At 38.7% G+C, this 26,844-nt stretch overlaps 1 protein-coding gene across 5 annotated transcripts in view; it reads left to right on the forward strand.

The window, feature by feature from the left end:
• The window catches only part of PACRG (parkin coregulated), a 592,936-nt gene that overhangs the window by 324,858 nt on the left and 241,234 nt on the right, over window positions 1-26,844 (forward strand). For all 5 annotated transcript variants that reach the window (XR_008526781.1, XM_024248816.3, XM_054558790.2 and 2 more), the window contains exon 3: window positions 7,699-7,870. Coding sequence is in view for 4 of the 5 variants with exons in the window: in XM_024248816.3 (XP_024104584.1) it covers window positions 7,699-7,870 (172 nt within the window). In the remaining variant the exon portion in view is untranslated. The remainder of the gene's footprint in view (window positions 1-7,698; window positions 7,871-26,844) is intronic.

Genomic DNA, 26,844 nt, shown 5'->3' on the forward strand with positions numbered 1-26,844 from the left:
ATAAACGTTAAGTGAGATCATAATGATGGGGCCTTAACCCAATAGGACTATTGTCTTTATAAGAAGAGAAAGACAGACCAGCCATCTCTCCGCATGCACACAGAGGAAAGGCCCTGTGAGGACATTTTGAGAAGGTGACTGTCTACAAGCCAGGAAGCGATCTCTCCCTCCACAGAACTCGACTGTGCTGACACCCTGATCTCCAACTTCCAGCCTCCAGAACTGTGGGAAAATACATGTCTGTTTTTCAAGCCACCTTGTCCATGGTATATTGTTACAGCAGCCTAGGCTAAGACGGTGCATTCGAAGAGTCCCTAAGGAGGAACTGCTGCGGGACTTTTCCTTAGTTCAGCTGAAGACAAGGGTTTTTGTCCCATGGCCACGAAAATTCATGCTCACAGACAATTTGAATTTGAATAAGACAGGGCTTTGTTGGGTGAAAAAGGAAGAAAAGGGGGAAACAGGGACTCTCGCTAAGCCACAGTCCCTGCTAGGGTGCTTCCCACCGGCCATCTGCATCCCCGTTGGACGCTTCCCACCGGCCATTCGCATCCCAGTTTCCACACAGGAAGAGGAGGGGCCAGGCTACTCCCTGCGGCAAATGGTGTGAGCTTGTGTGGCTCCTCCTAGTGGGCAGGCCAGATGGGAGGGTGGAGCTTCTCCAAGGACCGCATCCCCCGCGGCTGTCTCAGAACCAGCGAGGTCAGGCCAGGCCAGGGATTGGAGGGAGGGAATTAGGGTGACCTCCCAGTGTTGGGGGTACAACTTCACCAGGTCAACTGTGCTGTGCTGAGGAGAACAGAAAGGGGATTCAAGAATTAGACACAAAGAAAGTCACTGGTGACCTTGATAAAAGCAACTTCAGTGAAATGGTAGGGGAGTGGGTTAAAGAGGGAATGGGAATGAGGAAGCAAGGACAGTGATGATAAAGAATTCTCTTGAAAAATTTTACTATGAAGAATACTGTAGAAATGGAGCGGGGACTGGGGACAGCATGGAAATGGAGCGGGGACTGGGGACAGTGTGGAAATGGAGCGGGGACTGGGGACAGTGTGGAAATGGAGCGGGGACTGGGGACAGTGTGGAAATGGAGCGGGGACTGGGGACAGTGTGGAAATGGAGCAGTGGCTTCTCAGAAAAGTACTTAAAGAGAAGTCAGATATATTATTAAGACACACACATACACACATATCCAGGCGTGCACACACACACGCACACATGCACACATATACACACATGCACTCATATATACACACGTGCACACACACGTGCAAACAAGCGTCTGAGGATAAACGTAATATAAGAGGGATTACCAAAGCCTAGGCCAAATTCATCAACTGAAAACAAAATTATTATAATAAAAAGGAACCCTGGAAGATATGTAAAAGGAATTTACATACAAAAAATCATCCTGTAGCAAGTAGGACTGTATCTACCATGTTAAAAAAGTTTGTGTCTCAAAATATAATGGCAAATTGTTATTCTATTATTTTGTTGTTTGTTTTTTATTGTTTTATTTTTTCTTTGGCATTTTTATCATTGTAAAATACACATAAAACTTACCATTTTTACCATTTTTAAGTGTACACTTCCGTGGCATTAAGTACACTCCTACTGTGTGACCATGGCCACCATCTAGTTCCAGAACTTTTTCATCACCCCACATGGAAACCCCATACCCAATAAGCAGCCACTTCCCAGTATCCTTTCCCCCAGCTCTGAAGCAGCCAGTTTCTGTCTCTTGGATTTGTCTATTCTGAATATCTCATAGAAATGGAATCGTACAGTATGTGGTCTTCTGTGACTGGCCTCCTTCGCTTAGGAAAATGTTTTCAATGTTCATTCATGTTGTGTCATGTATCAGATGCTCCACATCCTACTTGTTAGGAAAATGAAAATCTAAACCACAGGAAATACCATTTCACACACATTAGCATGGCCACAATCAAAACTACAGAAAATAACAAGTGTTAGCGAGAATGTGGAGTGATTAGAGCCCTCATACATGGCTGATGGGAATATAAAATGGTACAGCTATTCTGGAAAGCAGTTTGGCAGTTTCTTCTAAAACTAAATGTGCAACTCCCATACAACACAGCATTTGAACTCCTAGGTATATATTCAAAGGCATTGAAACCAGGCGTTCAAACAAAAACTTGTCCAGTAATATTCATAGCAGCATTATTCACAATAACCAAATGGCAGAAGCAACCCAAATGTCCATCAACGAATTAATGGAGAAACAAAATGTGTTAAGTGCATTCAATAGAACATTATTCAGCCATTGTTTCATTGTGGGCAGGTCTGTGTCAACCTACTCCTAAGTTGGAGGAAGCTGAGAGACTAAAGAAAGAGACATACAAATCTAGTTGCTTAGAAAAGAAACTTTTAATAGGGACTTATAAACAGAAGCCATGTCTGTGTCCCTGGCAGTGAAGAGATGAGATGGTGGATCCTGAACCATTACCCCCTGGACACAGGACTTATGTGCTGTCGGGGAGGGGTACACACACTTCAGAAGGAATGGCCAGGAATTTGCCCTCATGGTGGGATTTATGGTAAGTTGGTGCTCTTACACGAGGAGGAATAGATAAACTGAAAATCTCAGAAGCATTCCCCGAACTGAGGTTAATCAGAAGCCAACATGGCAGATTAGCACCAAGGATGGAGTTGCTTTGGCTTCCACGCTCCACCCCTCTAATGCGGCTTTACAATCTCCCACGCCTTCCTCTTCCATGATCATCCCTGAGCCTTAGAGAGAGTGCTTGATATTGTCAAACTTTAGCAGCAGTGCTTTGGCAATGGAAAATAGATCAGGCCCAGTGGGATTCCTAATGAGGGAGGTTCACAGGCTGTTGAAGCACCTCTAGTCTTCAGAATACAATGACCTCGGTTTTCTTAGGAGTAAAACAGCATGAGATATATAACATTAATAATTTGCACTCAAAGATTACAGTCAAAAGAGAATTTGTATCCCAGAACAACAACAAAAAAGTACCTATTCCATTAAAGAGCCAACTAAAAGTATCATGAAGAAAATTAAAACCTGGTTCCTCTTTAGACTTGCAGACAGCAAATAATTCAGGATTTAGCCCAAATTGTAGGTAAATAATAAAAACTCAAAAACAATGGTGAGGGCTAGTATCCAAATTTTTTGGTCTCTGGTTTCCCCGTTTCTGCCAAGGATAAATCATAATAGGACCAATTTATTTTCAAAATAAATTGTGGTCTCATTATACTTGGCCTGGTTATTTCCATAAAATATGGCAAGAATAGTGATTAGCCTGATCTGCTTATTTATTTTTTTTCCAGACAGTCTCACTCTGTCACCCAGGCTCTAGCCTGAGATTTTTTGCACAATCTTGGCTCACTGCAGCCTGGACCTCCTGAGCTCAAGCAATCCTCCCATCTCAGCCTCCCCAAGTAGCTGGGACCACAGGTGTGTGACACCACTCTGGCTAATTTTTTATTTTTTGTAGAGACAGGGTCTCAATATATTGTCCAGACTGGTAGGCTCTTTTTAAGTTGTCTTTGCTGGAACTTTTATGAGAAGTTGTGGATTCTGCTTTTTAAAAGCCTCAAGGCTAGGAGCCAAGCCAAGGATTCACCATTAGACTGTGCTTGTAATACCTATACAAATTCTTCTCTTCTTGAGGTCCCAAAATACTTAAGATTCCCAGGCCTGTTAGTAAATGACGTTCTTTATTTACCATGGGTCAGAAACCTTGCAAGAGAACCATTTAGACAAGTTACTAGGTCAGTCTTTCCTAGAAAGACTTTATAAAGTCAACCTCCATTCCTCAGTCTGGTCAATTCTGAAAATATGCCATTCCAGTCAATGCCTTGGTAAAATAACCAGTTTCTCCAATTATGCTCTGTTAGAAAAGAAAACAGATTCTTACTGAACTTATGCAAATAAATATATTGCTATCAGATAAAAATACTCATAAATGGTTTCCAAATTTAGGGTAACTCAGGTAGAGAGAAAGGTAAATTTTGTTCACAAAATTATACTTTACCCAACCTCTAAACTATAAACAGTTCAAAAGAAAAAGAATTTTCTTGACTCTTCATCAATCAGAGTGGCAGCCTTCCAAGCAGGATTATGTACATTCACCTTGGAACTGCCATCCACAAGCCCTGCAGCTCTTTGTCCATCAGGTGAGAGCTGCCTATTGGGCACCGTAGAATCCAGCAGCTCCTCACACAGTTCCAGAGTCAGTCAAACAAAAGCCATATCTGTGTCTCTGGTGGCAGTGAGATGAGGTGGTGGATCCCCACCTGTTGTTCTAATAGTAAGGCAACATATTTGCAATGATAACAGATATTTGCAAATAATGTACAAACAGGTCATAAAAAGAACTAATGAAAGCTGGCTGTGGTGCCTCATGCCTGTAATCCCATCACTTTGGGAGGCCGAGGTGGGTAGATCACCTAAGGCCAGGTGATCTCTAATAAAAAAAAATCTCTACTCAAAAAAATACGAAATTAACTGGGTGTGGTGGCGCATGCCTGTAATCCCAGCTACTCGGGAGGTTGAAGCCAGAGAATTACTCGAACCCGGGAGGCAGAGGTTGCAGTGAGCCAAGATCGCACCATTGCACTCCAGCTTGGGCAACAAGAGCAAAACTCCATCTCAAAAAAAAAAAAAAAAAAAAGTTAAAAAAAGAACTAAAGAGAAGATAATTTTTTGTAGGAAAGAACTGCTGTGGTCAGTGATATTGGAGGATATGAAGATGTAGAGATAATTTTTTTTCTTTCTCAATCTCTCTCACTCGCTCAATCTTTCATTTGACTTTTGTCTTTCAATTGCTCTTTTTTTCTCTTTTCTAATAACTTTTGTTTTTCAAAATTTTGAGAATAGGAATTATGCAGGTACTCAGTATTTGTTGTTTGAGGGCACATTATAAAAGAAAAGTGGGAAAAACAAATCTGTAAGTTACTTCAGAGAGACACTTAAAATCTAATGTCAGAGGAACAAAGAAAGCGAAAGGATAGAAAAGGTGTGACAAATAAACCAGTTATAGCAATAATAATATTACATTAGACTCAGACAAACTGCATCAATAATGATAAAGAGGATAAGGACATAAGGGTAAATTGAACAATTCACCAGGAGGTTATAATAGTGCTGAACCTCAATGTGCCGAACAACAAGGCCTGAGAGGCAGTGCCATGTCATATAACCAGACTGCTTGGGCTTGAAACCTAACTCCAGCACTGACTAGCTGCAGACCTTAGGCAAGTTATTAAATCTCTGTTTCAATTTCCTCATATTGAAAATTAGGATATTAATAATGCTTACTTCTTCCAGTTGCTTGAGGATCAAATGAACTAGCACAGTGTTCACAACAGTGTCTGGCATCACAAACATTGGTATTATTATTGTTGCTGTTGTTGATATTAGTATTGTTGCCCCAAAACATCTAAAGAAAAAATAGGATTCCAAGGAAAAATAGACATGTCAATAGTCTTAGTAGAAGACTTTTAACTTTATTTATCTCTCACTAAGATAAATTTAAGTTTGGAAATGTTTAAGGTAGCTGCAATAAAATGTTTGAACAGGATGTCTTAGCTTTAAAGTCATTACAAAAAAGTAAATAGAACATAGTGTACATAACAAAACTACAAGATACAAAGAAAAAAGTAAATAAAAAACAACAACCGGAGACCAAAAAAATAAAATGACAGAAGTTAAATGAGACCATAAATGTAAATGACTTAATGTATTAAAATACAACATCTTAGGCCATAGTAAAATACAAAATTTAATTTTGTACTTACAAGAAGCACTTATAAAAGTGTGACAATAAGCTAAAAGAATTAGCAAAGCTTACCAAAAATGTTTTTAAAATATAGTCTAGATGACATTTTTATTATGAAATTAGTATACAATGTAAAATTATCCATAAACACATTGGGCCTTTAGGACCTAAGAAAAAATATTTCAAATTGTACAAAATAATGTTTTAAAACATTTCCAAATGCACATAAATCTCTGAGAAAATATATATTCCATAAATGTATGCTGAATAACATAAATTTTATAAATATAAAAGGAAAATAAAGTAAAACTGATGTCTGTATAAACCTACATTAGGGATTTGTTTTCTATGCTCCAGTTCCAACAGAGGATCTGGACGTCGCCTCTTACCTGCTTACTTCCTTGATTGGCTGGACTCCCTCTACATCCCCAGCTCCTACCTGAACATGCATTGTGAATGGGAAGTCTGTGAGCAGACTGTAGACAGGCTTGCTGCTTGGGGAACTGTAGGAAATTTGATTCACCCCGACCCACAGTAAACACTCAGGAAGACGATGGGTTCGTTACCAGTTACTCACATCCAGGGGTAGGCAGGCATGTGGCGTGAGACTCCAGAATGCTGAGAGAGAGCTGGGAGGTACAAAAATCTCCCGCTAAGTGGTATTACAATTTTTGGTTACAAAATCAGAATATCACTTTTTATCCCATAAATATGTATTAATATATATATAAAGCATGGAATATATATAGGGAATAAATATACGTATAATTTATCTCTATATAGGGAATATGTATATATGTAATTTATCAATAAAAATTTGTTAATCTCCTACTAATGTAAAAGGGAGTTTCTCAAAAGTCTTGATGGGCTCCTCACTTGATTAGAAGGTGGTAACTAGAAGCTGGGTGCATTCATAAGGATTTGAAAACCAAGGAAATTATCACCTCTTGCTGGGAAGGCCCCATCCCTTGCTCTGTGTAGATGTATTATACCTACAGTCTGAGTCTGTGGGCTCCTTTCCATGTACACTCTCACCTTTAGCTCTGCCACCTTGCTGGCAGTAGCTCAGGCCACAGGTACCCTGGACAGTGGAGGGCTCGAGCAAGACCACATCTTCCACAGGTAGATGATTCCCAACTCACAATCTCTTTTCTCAACCCCAGAGTTTTAGTTCCCATTCCCTGGTGCTGCTGGATGCTACTGCCAAGGTCTGGACAGGGGGACATGGAGGGACACTGAAGGTGACGGATGGAGATGTGGGAAAGAGATTTGTCTCTGCTCCCAAAAGAAGCAGGTGAAGGGAGGTTGGGACATTTTGACTTTGAGGTGTCAGTGGTCCCAGGTTCAGCCCACTCTTTGTCTTCTCCATTTTTTCTTGATGGCCTGAATGTTCTACTTGTCATCCAGGCCCCAGTGAACAAGCCAGGAATCAAGCTTGACCTCTCACTCTCCTGTTTGCCCCAAAGAAGGCATGCCTCCCAGGAACGTATGCACGTGCACTTCTGTAGCTTTCTTCTTAGAACTTTGGGCACCAATCTTTTTCAGCTGTTTTTATTTCTTTCATTTTATTTTTACGTGGATCTTTTCAGCAAACATTCTAGAGGCTTCTTGAATCCTATTCAATATCATACTTGAGCCAAATGGTAACAAATTAACAAAAAGACAGCAAATTATTAATATTCCTCTCAATGTGCATTGTATGTGGATTGGAGATTTAACTGTTAAGATCTAAAGGTCCATGACTTTAACCTCATTGCTCATTGATTCAGGACACGATGACATACTTCAGGTCGTTAGGTGGATTGGTTAAGAAAGTCTTCCTGAAGTTCTAAAGAGCGTGCCCCTCTGGAGTGGGTGACAGCTGCATAGCTCGTCTGCCATGCTTTGCCCGAATGCTGTTTTCACATGGCGTTTCTTCTCTCTTTACTTTCAGGTAGAAATTGAGAAGCTGGATTACCATCATTATCTGCCTCTGTTTTTTGATGGGCTTTGTGAAATGACATTTCCCTATGAGTTTTTTGCTCGGCAAGGAATCCACGACATGCTGGAACATGGTGGGAACAAGATCCTACCTGTCCTTCCACAGCTCATTATCCCCATAAAAAGTAAGTGAACAGGTAAAAAAGCATCACTGAGTTTATACGGTGTTGCTTTTTGACAACTTGCTAATTAAGCAATAAAACATAACAGACTGAGGTGATCCTCAGGTTTTGCAGGAATTTTCATAAATTGACTTAGGAGGCCAGACTACCCAAATCTCCAAAAATATATCCCATCATCAGTATTTCACTATGGCTTAGCCACATAAATAAGCCAAATTCCATGGGGTTTGTGCTAATTTAAAATGCCTCATAGTAATGACATAAGCATTAACATTAACTTATGCATCCAGAGGTCTTTACCTGCTGCTGCTAACTTCCAAGTCTTTTTTTGTAAGTGGCATCTCTAATTTTTAAATTATAAACACAGTTGTGTTGAGTATATTTGAGGTAGTAGGATTCATAATTTTAAGGAAGGGAAGCCCAGCGGCATAGGTGAAAAGAAGAATGTTTTTAAATACCTGAAACTTTTAATCTACAATAGGTAAGCTGGGTGACTCTGCGGTAGCCCTGTGATTGGCTTTGTCTGTCTGTGAAATGAGATTGTCCTTCCTTTCTGCATGCACCTTGCTCACATCATTGCACGGCCCCTTGGACTAGTTGTCTAAGAACCTGAGGTTGTCCCACGAGACAGCCTTCTGGGGTTCCAGAACACTCTCTGGCCATTCTTACCTTGCTGCCAGTTGAGCCACCCTGATGGGCATGCCTGGCATCCACCGGTACAGGCTCAGGAAGAGGATGGCCTCTCCTCAAGTCAAGGTGGCAGGCCTGGCCCCTCTCACCCTCACCAGCACACCCCCTCCCCAACCCCAGAATTGCCCACCTGTCCTGCATTGCTACTGCTGCTACTGCCACTACTAATTAAAAGCAGATGATCGGTGCCTCCTCTGAACACTCATTCTGCAGATGAGGGAGACCCTACCTTTTTCTCAGCCAGAGCTGCTCCAGGCACTTTCACCCCCTGGATCCAGGCCCAACTGCCCATGGCTTCGAGGGGTGAGGTGGCCCCTGCTCCCCCCGCCCCAAGTTCCGCCTCATCTTCCACTCCAGGATGGACAGCTTCCCAAAATGATTGATAGGATGCTTAGCTAGTCTTCTAGGTTGGGGAACCCCACCCTCACTGGCTCAGGTGAGCTCTTGCCATGTGGTTTCATCAGAATAAGAACAAACTAGCTCAACATAGGGTCATCTCCCAGAGTCTTATCCATGGTCACCATTTTTATTCATTCATTCGAATTTATCCATTCATTCGAATGTATCATGATCAAAATGCTAGATTTCCACAGTTCTGCTCTTATTGCTTGCATCAAATCAACTCTGAAACTCTCCCTCAGATCTTTGAGGTCTCCGTAGAGATCTGTAACTGACCACACCACATTTCCACCAAGACAGACAGAGTGAAACCAAACCAAAGGACGGTGCTACCTGACGTGAAAGTAACATGGAGAGAAAAGAGACTCTGAAAAGGGGCTTATTAAATAGCAGCTTGCTTCCCTCATCCACAGCTGCAGGAAGGCAGGCTCCTTAAAGGCTGTCAGGGAGGGTGTAGAGTCCTGAGCCACATTAAAACCTTTTCCAAAAGTAATTTCTTCTCTCAGATGGGTCACATTTTTGAATACATTAAATTCTACTTGAACTGCCACATTTCTAAAGGATGATATGTAGCTTTCTCTGATAAACAAGAAAGGCCCAGAATATTCTCTGCAGGAAATATCTGTTCTTTGCCTCTGGCAGAATAGCAGCAATATTCGGACATATATTCTTTTTTTTTTTTTTTAAATCAATGCTTCATGTTGGGATCACTGCCTTCTCAGGGGTCTCTCCCTCAGAGCCCACTGGAAGACACTGACAGACAGAAAAGGAATTGCTCAGTAATATTTTGATTATGTTGTCTGCAATTAAAGCATACCACACTGGAGTTTTGCAGGCCAAGGTAAAATGATTTTCAGTTTTGTTTGATCTGTATTTTGAAGATACATAAATGAGTAAAGAGAGGAGTGATGTGACTAAATTTACAGTACACACATGCTAGAGGTCATCTGCTGATGAGTGAAAATGTTATCAGGAACTCAGTAAACATGGTTTGTCAGGGAAAATTAACTAGATATGAATTTGATGATTTAGGGTTCCGGAAGCAATGCCAATTTATCTTGGTTGATGCCATTGCGTGGCTTTCAGCACTTCTGCTATTCAATACTGATCCTGAGTCTAACTGCTCCTTCCTTCTCAATCTGTTTATGTCACTAAAAGCCAGACTTTTCTCAGGAAGAAATGCTGATTACTTACGTAAGGTCATGCACAGTTCCAGCACAGTGTGAAAAATATTATGTGCATAAAGAAAATCTTTCAGGAGGAATTCTGGAAGGAGGCTAACAGGATCTAGAAAAGGGCTGATGTACATAATTGACATAACGTATAACATCTCTGTGTATTTTATTTTCACACCATACCCAGTATAATTTTGACTCTATCCAGGGGCAAAAATTAACCTCACCGTTACCAGCAAGCAGACTAGAAGTTGTTTTTGTTTTTTTTTAATTCGAACTAATATCTATGAAAACAAAGCAAAATGTATAAACTCACTGTGAGGCAGTGAGCTAGGATTAGCTGCCCTTGTATTTCTGGAACCTGGGTTGATTTCAACAAATTAGAAGGCTGATAATACTGGAATGAGAAATTGACACATTTAGTGGCTCTGGGGTTTCTAATATGATAACAAACAAGAATCCACCGTTCTTTCTCCTACTGCTGCTTGGTTCAAGCCCCTAAGTTCTGGAATATCCTACACGGTGAGTCCCGGACACCTTTTTCACTGATGTTGTTTTCTGGCACAACTACTGCTGCTCCCTTTTCCCTCCCACTTTTCTGATTTCCATCTTGAGTTATTTTGGGTCAGAAACTCCAAAATCATGCTGACATAAAGTTCTCAGGGTTGGTGATGGAGCATTGATTGCTGGGAGCAGCAGCAAAACCTCATAGGGGAGGCTGAGAAAAGAGCAGCCCTCTTACTTGTCTGGATCGGGGATTACAGATTCACATTTACTCCATCCAGTAGGCAAAGACAAATCCTTCTCAATCCATCAGAGTGAAACCAGGAGGCAGTGTCTGGAATCTCCGCATATGAAATTCAGAAGAGGATTCTTCCGAAATAGCGGTCAAGAGGGCAGAGAGGGTCCAAGAGCAACCGGCAAACTCTAAGAATCTCTCTCCTCAATAAAAGTGAGAACAGTAGCAACACTGCAGCCACAGAGGGCCATGGGAAAAATCTCTACACACAGGGAAGGAAGTATTGTGCACAATCAGAGGAAAAGAATACCTCAACAACATTTGGCATAAGAACCAGGAGAAACTTGTAGAAACTTGTTTGACATCCTCAGGATTCAGGAAGACGTGGCCTCTGAGAAACAGAGGCAGAAATCCAGGAGAGGAGATTAGACTCAAATAAAAAGAAGTCCATTTTGTACAGGACAAGGCAAACTGAAAATGCCGTAGTAGAACTAAAATCTCTATAGAAGTATAGGGAATAATCAGCTGCACAAGATCAATTATAAATGCAACGTTAAGGCGCTCTCTCAGAAAAGACAAGTGTATAAAAATAAGGCCAGAAAAGATATTAAATCGGAGGACATAGAACGCAAAAGAGTTAAAAGTTAGGTGTTCCCAAGAGGAACTATCAGAGCGACAGGAACAGCAACCATAATGGCAGAGGTGATTCGAAGAGATGTTCTGGGAGGAAGAATTGTCTCTTATTATGCAGGTAGAAAATACTTGCAGCAATCTAAAGAAAATCAGTGAAAACAGACTCAGGTGGAGGCACAATTTGCCAAAAAGTTTAAATTATAACATAAAGAAAAATCCTTCAAACGTCTGGACAGGGGAAAAAGCTATACACCAAGAAATAATACTAACTGAGGCTAAGATTTTTTGCAAGAGTAAATTCCAGACAACAGAGCACCTTTTAGAGAATTGGGGAGAGACATCTTGGGCATGATTTTACCCTGGTCATGTGAAGAAAAACACTGTGGACGCAATGACTGCAGTATCCCTCTGTCCTTCATCCAGAAGGTGACTGGGATGCACTCCAGCTCACAGCAAGTAAAGCACAGTGAGAGTCCCCAAGTGAGGACAGTGTAGTGTGAAAAGCAGTCAGCACTAAACCTAGGGTTATGTCTAAATAGTGGAGGGAAAAGTTTCAAAGCCACATGAAGTGTTGAATGATAATTTTGCAGTAATGAGTCTTAAAAATCCCAGGAAAACTGGGGTCTACACCCTCAAAGTCAATGCAGAAGATAAAGGTAGTTAAACAGATTCTGTCTATTAAAAGGACAAAAGCTGAGTAGACAGCAAGGAAGGGCTAAGAACCAAAAGCACAAAACAGGATGAAGAATGTAACATCCAATAGATCAGCTACGAAAATTAACTTTAAAACTGAAAAAACAAAATCTGTATGTAAACTCTCTAAAAAATAAAATAATACTTAAATATGTTCAAAGATATATTGGAATAAATAAAAAAGCAGAAGTAGTGATTTTAATTTTAGAAAAGTAAAATTTAATTGTAAAGAGTTTTCAAGTGTAGAAAGAGGATCAATTGATAATGATTAAAATATTCACAATAAAAATTTAATAGTCATGACCCATTGTGTACTGCAAACTATGACATCATATTTCAGAAAGAATCAGCTGCTGCTACTCATCGTTTTCACCCTGGAAGGAAGGTAGACTTCTTGACTGAGAGCTAAAAAGATCCCTGTCCTTCCTCCGCTGCCTGACCTTTGACTTTAAGATCTAGGATCTTCACCAACCCAAGTGAACAGCCTGCCTTCTAAAGCACCACTTCCCAGGCTTCAGTGTGCATCCGCAGGCCTTGGTAAAATGCAGGCTCCAGATCAGTAGATGCGAACGGACCCGAGATGCTGCATCTCTGACAAGCCCGTGGTCGATGCTCATGCTGTCGGGCTGAGGCAAGGCCTGCCAGGGCACAGAGGATGCTTGGACGCCCCAGCCCCTACCAAAGAGTCCTGGACAAGAGAGCCAGGTGTGGGACATGGGTGGGAGGGGAAGAGATGAATGCTAATTTTCTCCCTTGTATGTGGGATCAGGAGATACTGCATTGTTCATAATGTGCATGATTAGAGAAACACAACTTTAAGATTTTAGGCCTTAAATGTAACCATTAATGGATTAAAATAGATAGTATGTCATATGAGGTATAAGTGAAAGAAAAAACACTTTCAGTAAGGCAATCTTTTTTTAAAGAAAGCCAAGATAACTTGTAAAAAAAATAGAAATACAACAAGAGGACAAAAGGAAAACCAAAGAATCTGTTGTTTCCACAAAGGATTGGGAGAAATAATTCACTAGTCACAAGGAAAAAGTCTTGATTTGGAAACTCCTTTGAAAGACTGCTTTTAGCAGGGACTGCCAGTCACCTCATATTGATTAGAATTTAACTCCCCTCCACAAACATACCTTCTTCCCCACTAATTTATGATCACATAAATACTGTTCACTGCAAGTCCCACGTCTGCTATGATTACTTTTCTAATACAACTTGTTCTTCTCAGCATTGATAATTGCCTCTCATTTTGCATGCTTGATTTTTATATACTTCTTAATTTTCTTCAAGTATTACAAGATCTGTCAAAAGAATATTATTTTCGAAATGTTCAGAACATTAAATAACCCAGATTTATCTGATTTCATCTGAAATTAATTTTATTTCCCTTTCTAGAGACATTCACTACTCCACCCTCCATCCATCCATCTGCTCCAATCTGGACCGCATATTGTCTTGGCCTGACACTTCCTGTTACTCCTCTTTTATGTTCAACCTCTTTCCTTAGCTCTTTGTCTTGTTTTCCTCATCACTGTTACAGTGCGCATCTTCTAGTAATTTCCTGGAAGCATATGAAAGGTATATTTTTTAGTTCTTGCATATCTGAACATTCTATCATCAAGCTTGATTATGAGTTTGCTTTGTTGAAAACCCTTTTCATTCAGAAAAGGGAGGTCACGTCTCTTTCGCCTCCAGAGTCTTATGTTGCTTTGAAAATCTTGATGCATCTGAATTTCTAGTCATTTGCCTGTGACCTATTGGCTTCCAATTTCTGAACATTTTTGAATCTTTATCTCTGGTGATATGAAATTTTATGTGGATATACTTTGATGCGGTTTTTTTTTCATCAGTTTTCCCAGGAAATTTCAATTTAGAGACCTATGTCTTTCTGCACTAAAAACTTTTCATGTGTTACTTCTTTAACAGTATCTTCTCTCTGTTTTGTCTTGGTTTTCTGATGTAATTCCAGCCAGTCATCTATAATGCCTCCCAGTGGATTCTCTTAGTTCTTTAACTTATTGTTGATTTTTTCCTACTCTGTCTCTTAGTTTTATTTCCTGGGAAATGTCCTTGACTCTATCTTCCAAAATTATGAATATTTCACTTCAGTTATTGTAACTTTCCTTTCCTCTGACTGTTCCTTTTTTATACTATTTGGTTATTTTATGTTTATTCTCTTATCTTTCTGTGAATATTTATTATAGATTTGTAGGGCTTTTCTTTGGGGTGAAGGGTATTTAGCAGTTTCTTTTTGGCTTCCTGTCTTATTTTTTTTTTTACTTATTCAGTAAAAATAAATTTTCCCTTTGCTACCATTTCAGACTTTCTTTATCCTGCTTATAGATCAACAGGTAATATACTGGCTAAGAGCATAGCCTGGAATCAGACTCACCAGTTGACCAACAAGGCAGTACCTCTATGAGTCTGCAGGAATCTGAGCATTACTGGGCTTGCAGTGCTCCCGCTGCAGATACAGCTTAGACAACAATACCCAAGTCCTTTCAAATATCTGAAAAGCCTTCCAAAGCAGGATAGGTACGAATAAGCCCAGACTATGAAGACCACAGTACCTAACTTTTCAATGCCCAGACATCAAGCATCAAGACCATCCAGGAAAACATGACCTCACCAAAAAAATAAAAATAAAAATAAAAACACAACCTAAGTTGGGTACCAGGTACCAATCCTGGAGAAATAGAGATATGTGACTTTTCAGACGAGGAATTCAGAATAGCTGTGTTGAGGAAATTCAAAGATATTCAAGATGACAGAGAGAAGAAATTTAGGATTCTATTAGATAAATTTAACAAAGAGATCAAAATAAAAAGAACCAAGCAGAAATTTTGGAGTTGAAAAATGCAATGACATACTGAAGAATGCATCAGAGTCTTTTAATAGCAGAATTGATCATGCCGAAGGAAGAATTACTGACCTTGAAGACAAGCGAAAAACACACTCAGGAGAGAAAAAAGAAAAAAGAATATAAAATAATGAAGCATACTTACAGGATCTAGAAAATACCCCCAAAGGGGAAAATCTAAGAGTTATTGGCCTTAAAAAGAAGGTAGAGAAAGAGATGGGGTAGAAAGTTTATGCAAAATGATAATAACAGAGAACTCCCCAAATCTAGAGAAAGATATTAATATCCAAGTACAAGATGGTTGTAAAACACCAATCAGATTTAAGCCAAAGAAGACTACCTCAAGACATTTAATAATTAAACTCCCAAAGGTTAAGGATAAAGAAAGGATCCTAAAAGCAGCAAGAGAAAATAAACAAATAACATTCAATGGAGCCCTAATACATCTGGCAGTAGACTATTCAGTAGAAACCTTACAGGCCAGGAGAGGGTGGCATGACATATTTACAGTGCTGAAGGAAAAAAATTTTAACCTGGAATATATCCAGCAAAAATATCCTTCAAATATGAGGGAGAAGTGAAGACTTTCCCCAAAAAACAGAAGCTGAGGGATTTCATCAACACAAGACCTGTCCTACAAGAAATGCTAAAGGGAGTACTTCAATCAGAAAGAAGAGGATGTTAATGAGCAATAAGAAATCATCTGAAGGAACAGAACTCACTGGTAATAGTAAGTACACAGAAAAACAGAATATTATAGCACTGTTACTGTGGTGTATAAACTACTTTTAAGTAGAAAGACTAAAGGGTGAACCAATCAAAAAAACTACGACAACTTTTCAAGACATAGACAGTACAATAAAATATAAATAGAAAAAAAAGTTAAAAAGCAGGGGGACAAAGTTAAGGTGGGGGTTTTTATTAGTTTTCGTTTTCCCCATTCATTTATGCAAACAGTATTATCAGCTTAAAATAATGAGTTATGAGATAATATTTGCAAATTTCATGGTAACTCAAATAAAAAAACATACAATGGATGTGCACAAAATAAAAAGCAAGAAATTAAATCATATCACCAGAGAAAATCACCTTCCTTCACCAAGAGGAAGACAGGAAGGAAGGAAAGAAGGAATAGAAGATCACAAAACAACCACAAAACCAAATATCAAAATGACCATAGTGAGTCTTTACTTATCAATAATAACATTGAATGTAAATGCACAAAAATCTCCAATCAAACACAGAGTAGCTGAATTGATTTAAAAAAAAAAAAGACCCAATGATCTGTTACAAAAAACACACTTCACTTATGAAGACACACGTAGACTGAAAATAAAGAGATGGAAAAAGATATTCCATGCCAATGGAAACCAAAAAAGAGCAGAAGTTGCTATACTTTTATCAGACAAAATAGATTTCAAGTCATAAACTGTAAGAAGAAACAAAGATATGATGATAAAGGGGTCAATTCAGCAAGGGGATATAACAGTTGTAAATATGTAAGCACCCAACACTGGAGCACCCAGATATGTAAAGCAAATATTATTAGAGCTAAGGAGAGAGACAGACCACAATACGATAATACCTGGAGACTTCAACACCCCACTTTCTGCATTGTACAGATCTTCCAGACAGAAAATCAACAAAGAAACATTGACTTAATCTGTACTATAGACCAAATGAATCTAGTAGATATTTACAGAACATTTCATCCAATGGCTGCAGAATACACATTCTTTTCCTCAATATGTGGATGATTCTCAAGGACAGACCATATGTTAGGTCACAAAACAACTCTTAAAACATTCAAAAAAATTCAAATAATATCAAGCATCTTCTTGAACTACAATGGACTAAAACTAGAAATCAATAAGAGAAACTTTGGAAACTATACAAATGCATGGAAATTAAACAATATGCTCCTGAATGACCTGTGGATCACTGAAGAAATTAAGAAGAAAATTGAAAATTTTCTTGAAACAAATGATAATGGATACACAACATACAGCAAAAATATGAGATACAGCAAAAACATGACAAAGAGGGAAATGTATAGCTGTAAGTGGCTACATCAAAAAAGAAAAACTTGAAATAAATAACCTAACAATGCATTTTAAAGAACTAGAAAAGTAAGAGTAAACCAAACCCAAAATTAGTAGGAGAAAAGAAATAATAAAGACCAGGTCTAAGTTGGAAAAAAAAAGACCCAAATAAATAAAATCAGAGATAAAAAAGGAAACATTACAACTGATACCACTGAAATTCAAAGGATCATTAGTGGGTACTATAAGCAACTATATGCCAATAAATTGGAAAATCTAGAAGAAACTGATAAATTCCTAAACACATAAAAACCTGCCTAGGTTGAATCATAAAGAAATCCAAAACTCAAATAGACCAGTAACAAGTAATGTAGGCAAAGTATAATAAAAAGTCTCCCAGCAAAGAAAATCCCAGGACTCAATGGCTTCACTCTTGAATTCTACCAGACATTTCAAGAAGAACTAATACCAATCCTACTCAAACTATTACCAAAAAAAATAAATAAATAAAGGAGAAGAGAATACTTCCAAGTTCATTCTATAAGGCCAGTATTATCCTGATACCAAAACCAGACGAAGACACATTAAAAAAAAAAAAGAAAGAAAGAAAACCCAAGCTAATATCACTAATAAATATTGATGGAAAATCCTCAACAAAATACTAGCAAACTGAAATCCACAACACATTAAAAAGATCATTCATCATGACCAAGTGAGATTTATCCCAGGGATTCAAGGATGTTACAATATAGCAAAGCAATCAATGTTATACAGCATGTCAACATCATCAACGTATGAATGAAGGACAAAAAGCCTATGATCCTTTCAATTTGTCCTGAAAAATAAAAACAAATGTTTAACATCCCTTCATGATGAAAACCCCTCAAAAAACTGACTATCAAAGGAATATACCTCAGCATAATAAAAGCCATGTATGACAGACTCACAGCTAGTATCACACTGAATGGAGAAAAACTGAAAGCCTTTCCTCCTAAGATCAGGAACACGACAGAGCACCCACTTTCACCACTGTTATTCAACATAGTACTGGAAGTCTTAGCTAGGGCAATCAGACAAGAAAAAGAGATAAAGGGGATCCAAATGTGAAAAGAAGAAGTCAAATTATCCTTGTTTGCAGATGATATCATCTTATATTTTGAAAAACCTAAAGACTCCACCAAAAAACTATTAGACCTAATAAACAAATTCAGTAAAGTAGCAGGATACGAAATCAACAAATAAAAATCATTAGCATTTCTACATGCCAACAGTGAACAAACTGAAAAAGAAATTTTACAAGGTAGTCTCATTTACAATAGCCACAGATAAAACTAAGTACCTAAGAATTAACTTAACCAAAGAAGTGAAAGATCTCTACAATAAAAACTATAAAACATTGATGCAAGAAATTGAAGAGGACACCAAAAAATGGAAAGATATTTTGTGTTCACGAATTGGAAGAATGGATTTTATTAAAATGTCCATACTACCCACAGCAATCTACAGATTCAATGCAATCTCTATAAAAATACCGATGACATTCTTCACAGAAACAGAAAAAAACAATTTTAAATTTTACATGAAACCACAAAAGACCCAGAATTGCCAAAGCTATCCAAAGCAAAAAGAATAAAGCTGGAGGAATCACATCATCTGACTTCAAATTATACTACAGTATGGCATAAAAAACAGAAGCCCAGACCAGTGGAACAGCACAGATAAGAGAGAAGTCAGAAATAAGTCCATACATCTACAGTGAACTCGTTTTTGACAAAGGTGCCAAGAACATACATTGGGAAAAGAAAATCTCTTCAATAAATGATGCTGGGAAACCTGAATATCCATATGCACAAAAATGAAACTAGAACCCCCATCTCTCACCATATTCAAAAATCAAATCAAAGTGAATTAAAGACTTAAATCTAAGACTTCAAACTATGAAACTACTACAAGAAAACATTGGGGAAAATCTCCAGGACGTTGGTCTGGGCAAAAATTTCTTGAACAATACCCAACAAGCACAGGCAACCAAAGCAAAAATGGACAAATGGGATTACATCAAGTTATAAACCTTTTGCATAGCAAAGGAAACAATCAACAAAGTGAAGAGACATCCCACAGAATGGGAGAAAATAATTGCACACTATCCATATGACAAGGGATTAACAGCTAGAATATATTAGGAGCTCAAACAACTCTATACGAATAAAATCTAATAATCCAATTTTAAAATAAGCAAATATCTGAATAGACATTTCTCAAAACAAGACATGCAAATAGCAAATAGGCATATGAAAAGGTTCTTGACATAATTGATCATCAGAGAAATGCAAATCAAAACTACAATGAGATATCTTATCCCAGTTGAAATGGCTTTTATCCAAAAGACAGGCAATAACAAATGTTGGTGAGGAAAAGGGAACCCTCATATGCTGTTGGTGAGGAAAAGGGACCCCTCATATGCTGTTGGTGAGAATGTACATTAGTGCAACCACTATGGAGGACAATTTGGAGGTTCCTCAAAAAACTAAAAGAGAGCTACCATGCAATCCAGCAAGCCCACTCCTAGGTATATACTCAAAAGAAAGGAAATCAGTATATCAAAGAAATATCTGCACTCGTGTATTTACTGCAGCACTATTCACAATAACCAAGATTTGGAAGCAACCTAAGTGTCCATCAACAGATGAATGGATAAAAAAATATGGTACATAAACACAATGGAGTGCTATTTAGTCATAAAAAAGAATGAGATCCTGTCATTTGCAACATGGATGGAAATGGAGGTCATTATGTTAAGTGAAATAAGCCAGGTGCAAAAAGACGAACTTCACATGTTCTTACTTATTTTGGGGTGCTTAAAATTAAAACAATTTAACTCATGGAGATAGAGAGTAGAAGGATGGTTACCAGATGTGAGGGGAGTAAGTGGGGATGGTTAGAAGGTACAAAAAATAGTTAGAAATAGTACGACCTAGTATTTGCTAGCAAAACAGGGTGACTATAGTTGAAAACGATTTAATCATTCATTTTTAAATAACTAAAAGAGCATAATTGGATTATTAGTAACACAAAGAATAAATGCTGGAAGTGATGAATACCTCATTTACCCTGATGCGATTATTACACATTGCATGCCTGTAACAAAATACATATTGTAACCTATAAATATATACACCTACTATGTACCTACAAAAAATAAAAGCAAAAATAAATTAAAATACATGCAGAAAACCACCATACAATTAAGGGAATCAAAAATCAAATGATGGTTGGTTCCTTTAAATTACTAATAACATTGATAAATATTTGGTAAACTTAGAATTAAAAAAATTAATTAGCCGGATGTGGTGATGCCGCCTGTAGTCCCAGCTACTAGAGTGGGAGGCTGAGGTGGGAGGATCCCATGAGCCCAGGAGCTCAGTGTTACAGTGAACTATGATTGGGCACTGCACTCCAGCCTGGGTCACAGAGTGAGACTCTGTCTCAAAAAGTATATATATATATAAATAAATTTAAAATGAGATAAGACAGAAATAACCAATATCAGAAATAAAAAAGGAAGTGTCACACAAATCCTGCAGATATTGAAAATATCATGATAGGCTATTAAGAACAACTTATCCCTAAAACTTTGAATTTTTCATGAAATGATCAAGGTGGAAAATATAACTTACCAAAACTGACACCTGAAAAGTAGAAAATAAGTTAAAATACAAACACTAATACAACAAATGAAGAAACTAAGTCAGTAATTAAAATCCCCCCACACAACAATAGCTCAAGGCTCACATAGCTTCACTGGTTAGTTGTACCAAATGGCTAAAGAAAAAAATAATTGTCATTTTGTACAAATTTTTCCAGACAATAAAACTGGAGAATACACACTTCAACTCATTTCATAAAGCTAGCACAACCTTGATACCAATAATATTCATGGATATTATAAGAAAGGAAACTTCCAGGACAATCTCACTCATAAACATCAATGAAAATTTATTAAACAATATAACTAACAAAAAGAATCCATCAATATATAAAAAATGATAACACCTCATGACAAAGTTGGTTTTATTTCAGGAGTATAAGACTGGCTTAACACTAGAAAACTCAATCAAGCCAATTTACAACATTAATGAATTAAAAATGATTAATAAATGGTGAAAAAGCATTTGATAACATTTAACATTCATTCATGTTTTTAAAACAAACTGAAAATAGAAAGGAATTCCCTTAATCTGATACAGGGAATTTTATCAATCAGAATAAACTAGGTTACATTTCAATAACAACCAATCCCAAAAATCTTAGGGGCTTAAAACAATAAATTACTTAAAACATTAACAATATAGATTTCTGACTGTGCAACCTGTCTGTTGCAGGTTAGCAGCAAGGTTCTGTTCATTGTCATTGCTTAGGGACCCAGCCTGATACTTGTTGCTGGTTCAGTACCACAGGAAACAAGAGCTCAGAAGGTCCACCCTGGAAGGGGCACATTTCACTTCTACTCACGATTCATTGGCCAGACATAGTCTAGGGCCCATCCAACCTTAACAGGGCCACAACGTGCAATCTTACAAGGGCATTATGAATACATTTTAGAGCCCCTGGATTCCATTATGTTCCTCTGAAGAGTGTTGTTTCTAATTCTGGCAGACAATTAATTGGACACAGACTCCAAACCTTGTCTTCCCTGTGGTGGACAACAGCTGAAGTTCTTCCATTTTCAGTTTTTTCATCTTCCAGCTTTTGCTCGCCATCTGGGACTACTGAGAATCTCCCCATGTGTGTAATTCTTAGAGGTCAGCTAAGGCAGAGCATACATGCAAATTTCAGTTTACACCCTCTGCGAGGCCCTCCCTCCCAAGATCCCCTCTTCCAATTTTCTCACTGCTCTTCCAGCCCAGAACTCTCTCTCCAAGTCAGTTTACCTGCTTTCTGCTGCCCCAGGCCACACAACTTAGCTCTTAGGGGAAAAGCTTTCAACTCACCTTATCAGGTGCATTTCCAAATTTTAAGGGCAGACTCCTCCCCAGAGTCGGCCTACTTTAAATTCTTTGGCATGACTTTCAAGCATTCCCACTATCTGGCTGAAAATTTTGTTTTTGACTTTATTTCTTACTATTTCCCTTCCTTCACCCTGCGCTCTAGCCAAACCGATTGTGCCATAGAACTTGCCTTGCACTTTTCTAATTCTGTGTCTTCACTCATTTTTCAGAATGCCCATTCTCACGTCCCCAGAGGCCTAAACATTAAGTGACCTTCGAAGCCCAGCTCCAGTATGAATTGTTCTGTAAAGCCTCTTCTGATTCACCTTTCCACTCCCTACCCTCAACTCCAGTCCTATCCCCACTCTGCCTTCCCTCCCCGACGTAACTTTATAGCTCCTCTCTTATGTCACTTAGGACATAATGTTAGAAAGTAATACATCCCCACAGCATCTAATGTCCTGGCTAGTACACAAGAGATGCATCAAAATATTTGCAAGATTAATTTAATAAGGTACATAACTGCTGTCTGTACTGAAATCTGTATAGGTGCCATAATCAAAAGCATGAAGTGGCCATTTGGGCCTGCCACTGTCTATATATTCTATAAAAACTGTCGCATAAGACTGTCTCATATGAAACAACAAATGAAGGGTATAATGATATAGTGCTTTCCATTTATTGGGAGAATTATTTAAGTGGTGAGAGTACATTTCTGTTGATTCATCTACATTCTGTCACGTGATTCTATCATAAGCAGCAACATACTTTTGTGGGATGGCCTACTAGGAGGAAAGGTGCCCCTGGTTGCCAAAGAATTATGGAAATATCACTGCTTTACAAATAGACGGGCCGTAACACGGTGGCTTCATTAGGAGAGTTCTAACGAGGTGATGTCATCCGGCAGTAAAGGGCAGGCGTGCACAGACACAGCGGAAGAAACCTGAGCAAGAACATTTTACCAAGCAAAATATTATGTTAAGGAACACCCAGTGGGGAAAAACACTACCAAATAAGAATGCAATATGAGAATCCATATCACAATACAAAAATTACTTTGAGAATTCTATTTACTAAGAAAGGAGCAAGTACAACTGAAATGCATTACCCTTTACTCATGATCTAATAATTTTGCTTATCTTGACGTTTTCTAAGTAAATTATTCTGAATGTGATCACAATTATTTTAAAAGTAATGATTTTTAATTTTGGAAAAACAAGTCTCATCTGTTTAAAAAATATTAAAAACAGGTGTCTGACTTAGGATTATTTTGGTTACCAGATACAGAAAGAAAGTGGTTTCAAATTGTCTTAGACAGTAAAGTTTGCCTGGTCACTCACCAGAGGAAGGAATCAACATCAGGCCTCGCCCTGTATGAACGGGGGAATGAGGAAGGGTGATTCAGCACCCACGATGGAGGCGGCAGAGATGGAGGGAATGGACAGCTTAGCTGTCCCTGCCAGCAAGGCACAGTATGTTAAAAGACAGAACCAGCTAGATGCATTTTCAAGCAGAATCTGCCATGCATTAACTGTCCCTTTCCCACTCTCAAATAAATAAATGAACAAACCAATCCTATCACTCTTCTAGTGTAATGTGATGTTGAGGGGCAAAAGCTCTGAAGTCAGACTACCTAATCAAAATTCCGACTCTACCGCATAACTGCTATCATCCAAGTTAACTACCTGGAGACTCAGGGGCCTAACTTATAAAATTGAGGCAATAGGACTGGGCACAGTGGCTCACGCCTGTAATCCCAGCACTCTGGGAGGCCGAGGTGGGTGGGTCACCTGAGGTCAGAAGTTCAGAACCAGCCTGGTCAACATGGTGAAATCCTGTCTCTGCTAAAAATATACAAAAATTAGCCAGGCATGGTGGCGGGTGCCTGTAATCCCAGCTACTTGGGAGGCTGAGGCAGGAGAATCACTTGAACCCGGGAGATGGAGGTTGCAGTGAACTGTGCTGCGCTCCAGCCTAGGCAACAAGAGCGAAACTTTGTCTCAAAAAAAAAAAAGGGGGAGGGAGGCAATAATGACATCCAATTTATTGGGCTATTTCAGTGATTAAATGAGCTAATACATAAGGTTATAAATGTTATCATTGTCATCATTATCATCATCATCATCATTCTCTGCCTTAATTACGGCAACATTTTTTAGTCACCCCGGCTAGAGCCTCAGACTGAGACTCTTCACTCCTTGCTCCCATGTGGAGGCTGAGCTGTAGTCATGAATAGCATTACTGCAGTGCCCCCCTTGCTCTTCAGAAGGTGCCGTGAAACCCCACTCCATCACTATTAGTAGTGGCTTATTCCTTAAGCCACCAAAGCACAAGACACAGTAGGTGTCTCGACTGCCTGCTCAAAGTCCACACTAGATTCTATGTTTGCTGTGCAGCTTTGAACATTTCTCATGAGCACACGCCAAGTTGGCTGTACACCAGTATCCCATGCCTGTGGGTACGCTGGGAGGGTGAGGAGCCTAAGCATGTTGAGTGTGCAGACCAGATCCCAGCTTGCTACTAACTAGCTATGTGATCTCAGGCCACTAACTCTTTTAACTGTCCCAGGGCATTAGAAAACTCATTGCCCAGAGACATTGTAAGGAGTAATGAGATTATACAAATGGAACATTTAGAATGGTGCCCAATCAAGGTAGCAATAAGAATAAATTATTTTTATATCCTTGGTTTTCCTTCATGGTTATGTCTCTGCAGATTTCTAAATTGGGGTCATCAAAAAAAATTGATAGATTTGGATTCTATAACATTCATCCAAGTTACAGTAAAAACTTTAAATGGAAACTGGACTCGGTCAAATATAGATACATGAGGTATCCCACTCAGGGCTGTACAGGCTGGTACCAAATCATTAGTGCATATTACTTGGATACAATTGTTCACAGAGTTAAAAAAAAAAAGAAAAGAAAGAAAGAAAAAGCCTAATTTTTCAACCATTCCTGTATCTTCCCTACAAGGAAAACCATAGAGGCCTTGCCAGATGCTTTGCTGATACAGTTTATTTATGATCTCCTTTATGAGGAAACATATTAGAATACATGAGGTTAGCTCTGCTGGCCTTATTCCAGAGAGCTCACTCAGACTCCTGGTAACAACTACTATTTTCCTAGGAGCTCCCGAATCACCTGCTTAAATAATCAGTCCTAGAATCACACCAGTTATTGATGTCAGGCTTAGCTGTGTGTAGTTTTCAAACTCCTTCTTGGAAATTGATCTGTTTACCCATCTTGTATTTTGTGCACATCTTTTGCCTTGTTTTGTGAAGAGCCTGTGCACATTGTATCTTTCTTTACACTCCACTACTTCTAAACCCTGTGGAAATGTAGATACCTTTTCTCAACCAGAAGAAGAAATGTAGCAGTCATTCTTTTTTTTTCTTTTTTTTTTTTTTTTTTGAGATGGAGTCTCACTCTGTCACCCAGGCTGGAGTGCAGTGGCACGGTCTCGGCTCACTACAACCTCCGCCTCCCGGGTTCATTCCATCCTCCTGCCTCAGCCTCCCTTAGTAGCTGGAACTACAGGCGCCCACCACCATGCCCAGCTAATTTTTTGTATTTTTAGTAGAGACGGGGTTTCACCGTGTTATCCAGGATGGTCTCGATCTGGTGACCTCGTGATCCGCCCACCTCGGCCTCCCAAAGTGATGGGATTACAGGCTTGAGCCACTGTGCCCAGCCCTAGTCATTCTTAGAAGTAGTGGTGCATGATGCAGCATTGTCTTGGTTTTTACTCTGAAAATGGTGCTAACTCCTTCCTTTGGTCACCCTTTCAGTTTTCACCCCAATCTTTGCAGATGAACTGAGACAGCAGTTTAGGTACAGAGGAACAAGGTGCTCCAAAGACACGAACCTGCCCCGCCTCTGACAGTGCCACAGTGCTGATGGGTTTACTCTCAGTTGCTGTGAGATGTGCTCATACGTGTGTAAGCAAGTGCAGGCCCAACCGGGGCAATAAGACTAAAAAGGAGTATGTTGGATGACATGATGCTTCAGGTTTCATTCTCTATGTATGGAATATGGGGAGTGTCAAATAGATCATGCTAGGGACTGCATCATGGAGACCATTTTGGTAACTGAATACTTTCATATACTCAAACAAATAGCATTAATTATGTATCTACATTTAAAACAAAGTATGTCATGGAGAGAATGGCCAAACACTTTCACCAAATACTAAATTATATTCTACAGCCATGAAAGAATATATTTTGATCTATTGAAAAATTGAAACAGAGTCAGCCACTTGTAATGGCAAAACTTTGATGGAAAATCTGAGTTTTGCATAAAGATAGTTACATGGCATGTTATGGTATTTATATATTTTACATATTCTATATGTGTTGAGAGAAAAATCAATATTTTTTGTATAACATTTACTTCAAGTAGGAGAAACTTGAAAACAATGAATTAAAGAAAAAAAATGTAACCCTTATTATAGGCTTACCTCATGTCCGTAATAGCTGATCTAAATCGATCATACTTTAATTGCCTAGGAATATGATAAATCAGGCTGTGTCATATTTACTTATATAGCAGTTGAGCTCTGTTATGGAAGGAGAAAAAATTCTACAATTTTGAAATCTAAATTTGGTTTGAAAATATATTTTGGATTCATTCTACTCTATAAAATAGAAAATTATATGGTTGGTACTCCTAAACTGGCAAAATTTATATCCATTGTAATCTAATTCAACTAACGCTATAATGGGCCCAAAACATCAAATATTCATTAAAT

Source organism: Pongo abelii, chromosome 5 (genome assembly GCF_028885655.2).
Source record: "Pongo abelii isolate AG06213 chromosome 5, NHGRI_mPonAbe1-v2.0_pri, whole genome shotgun sequence".
Taxonomy (NCBI): domain Eukaryota; kingdom Metazoa; phylum Chordata; class Mammalia; order Primates; family Hominidae; genus Pongo; species Pongo abelii.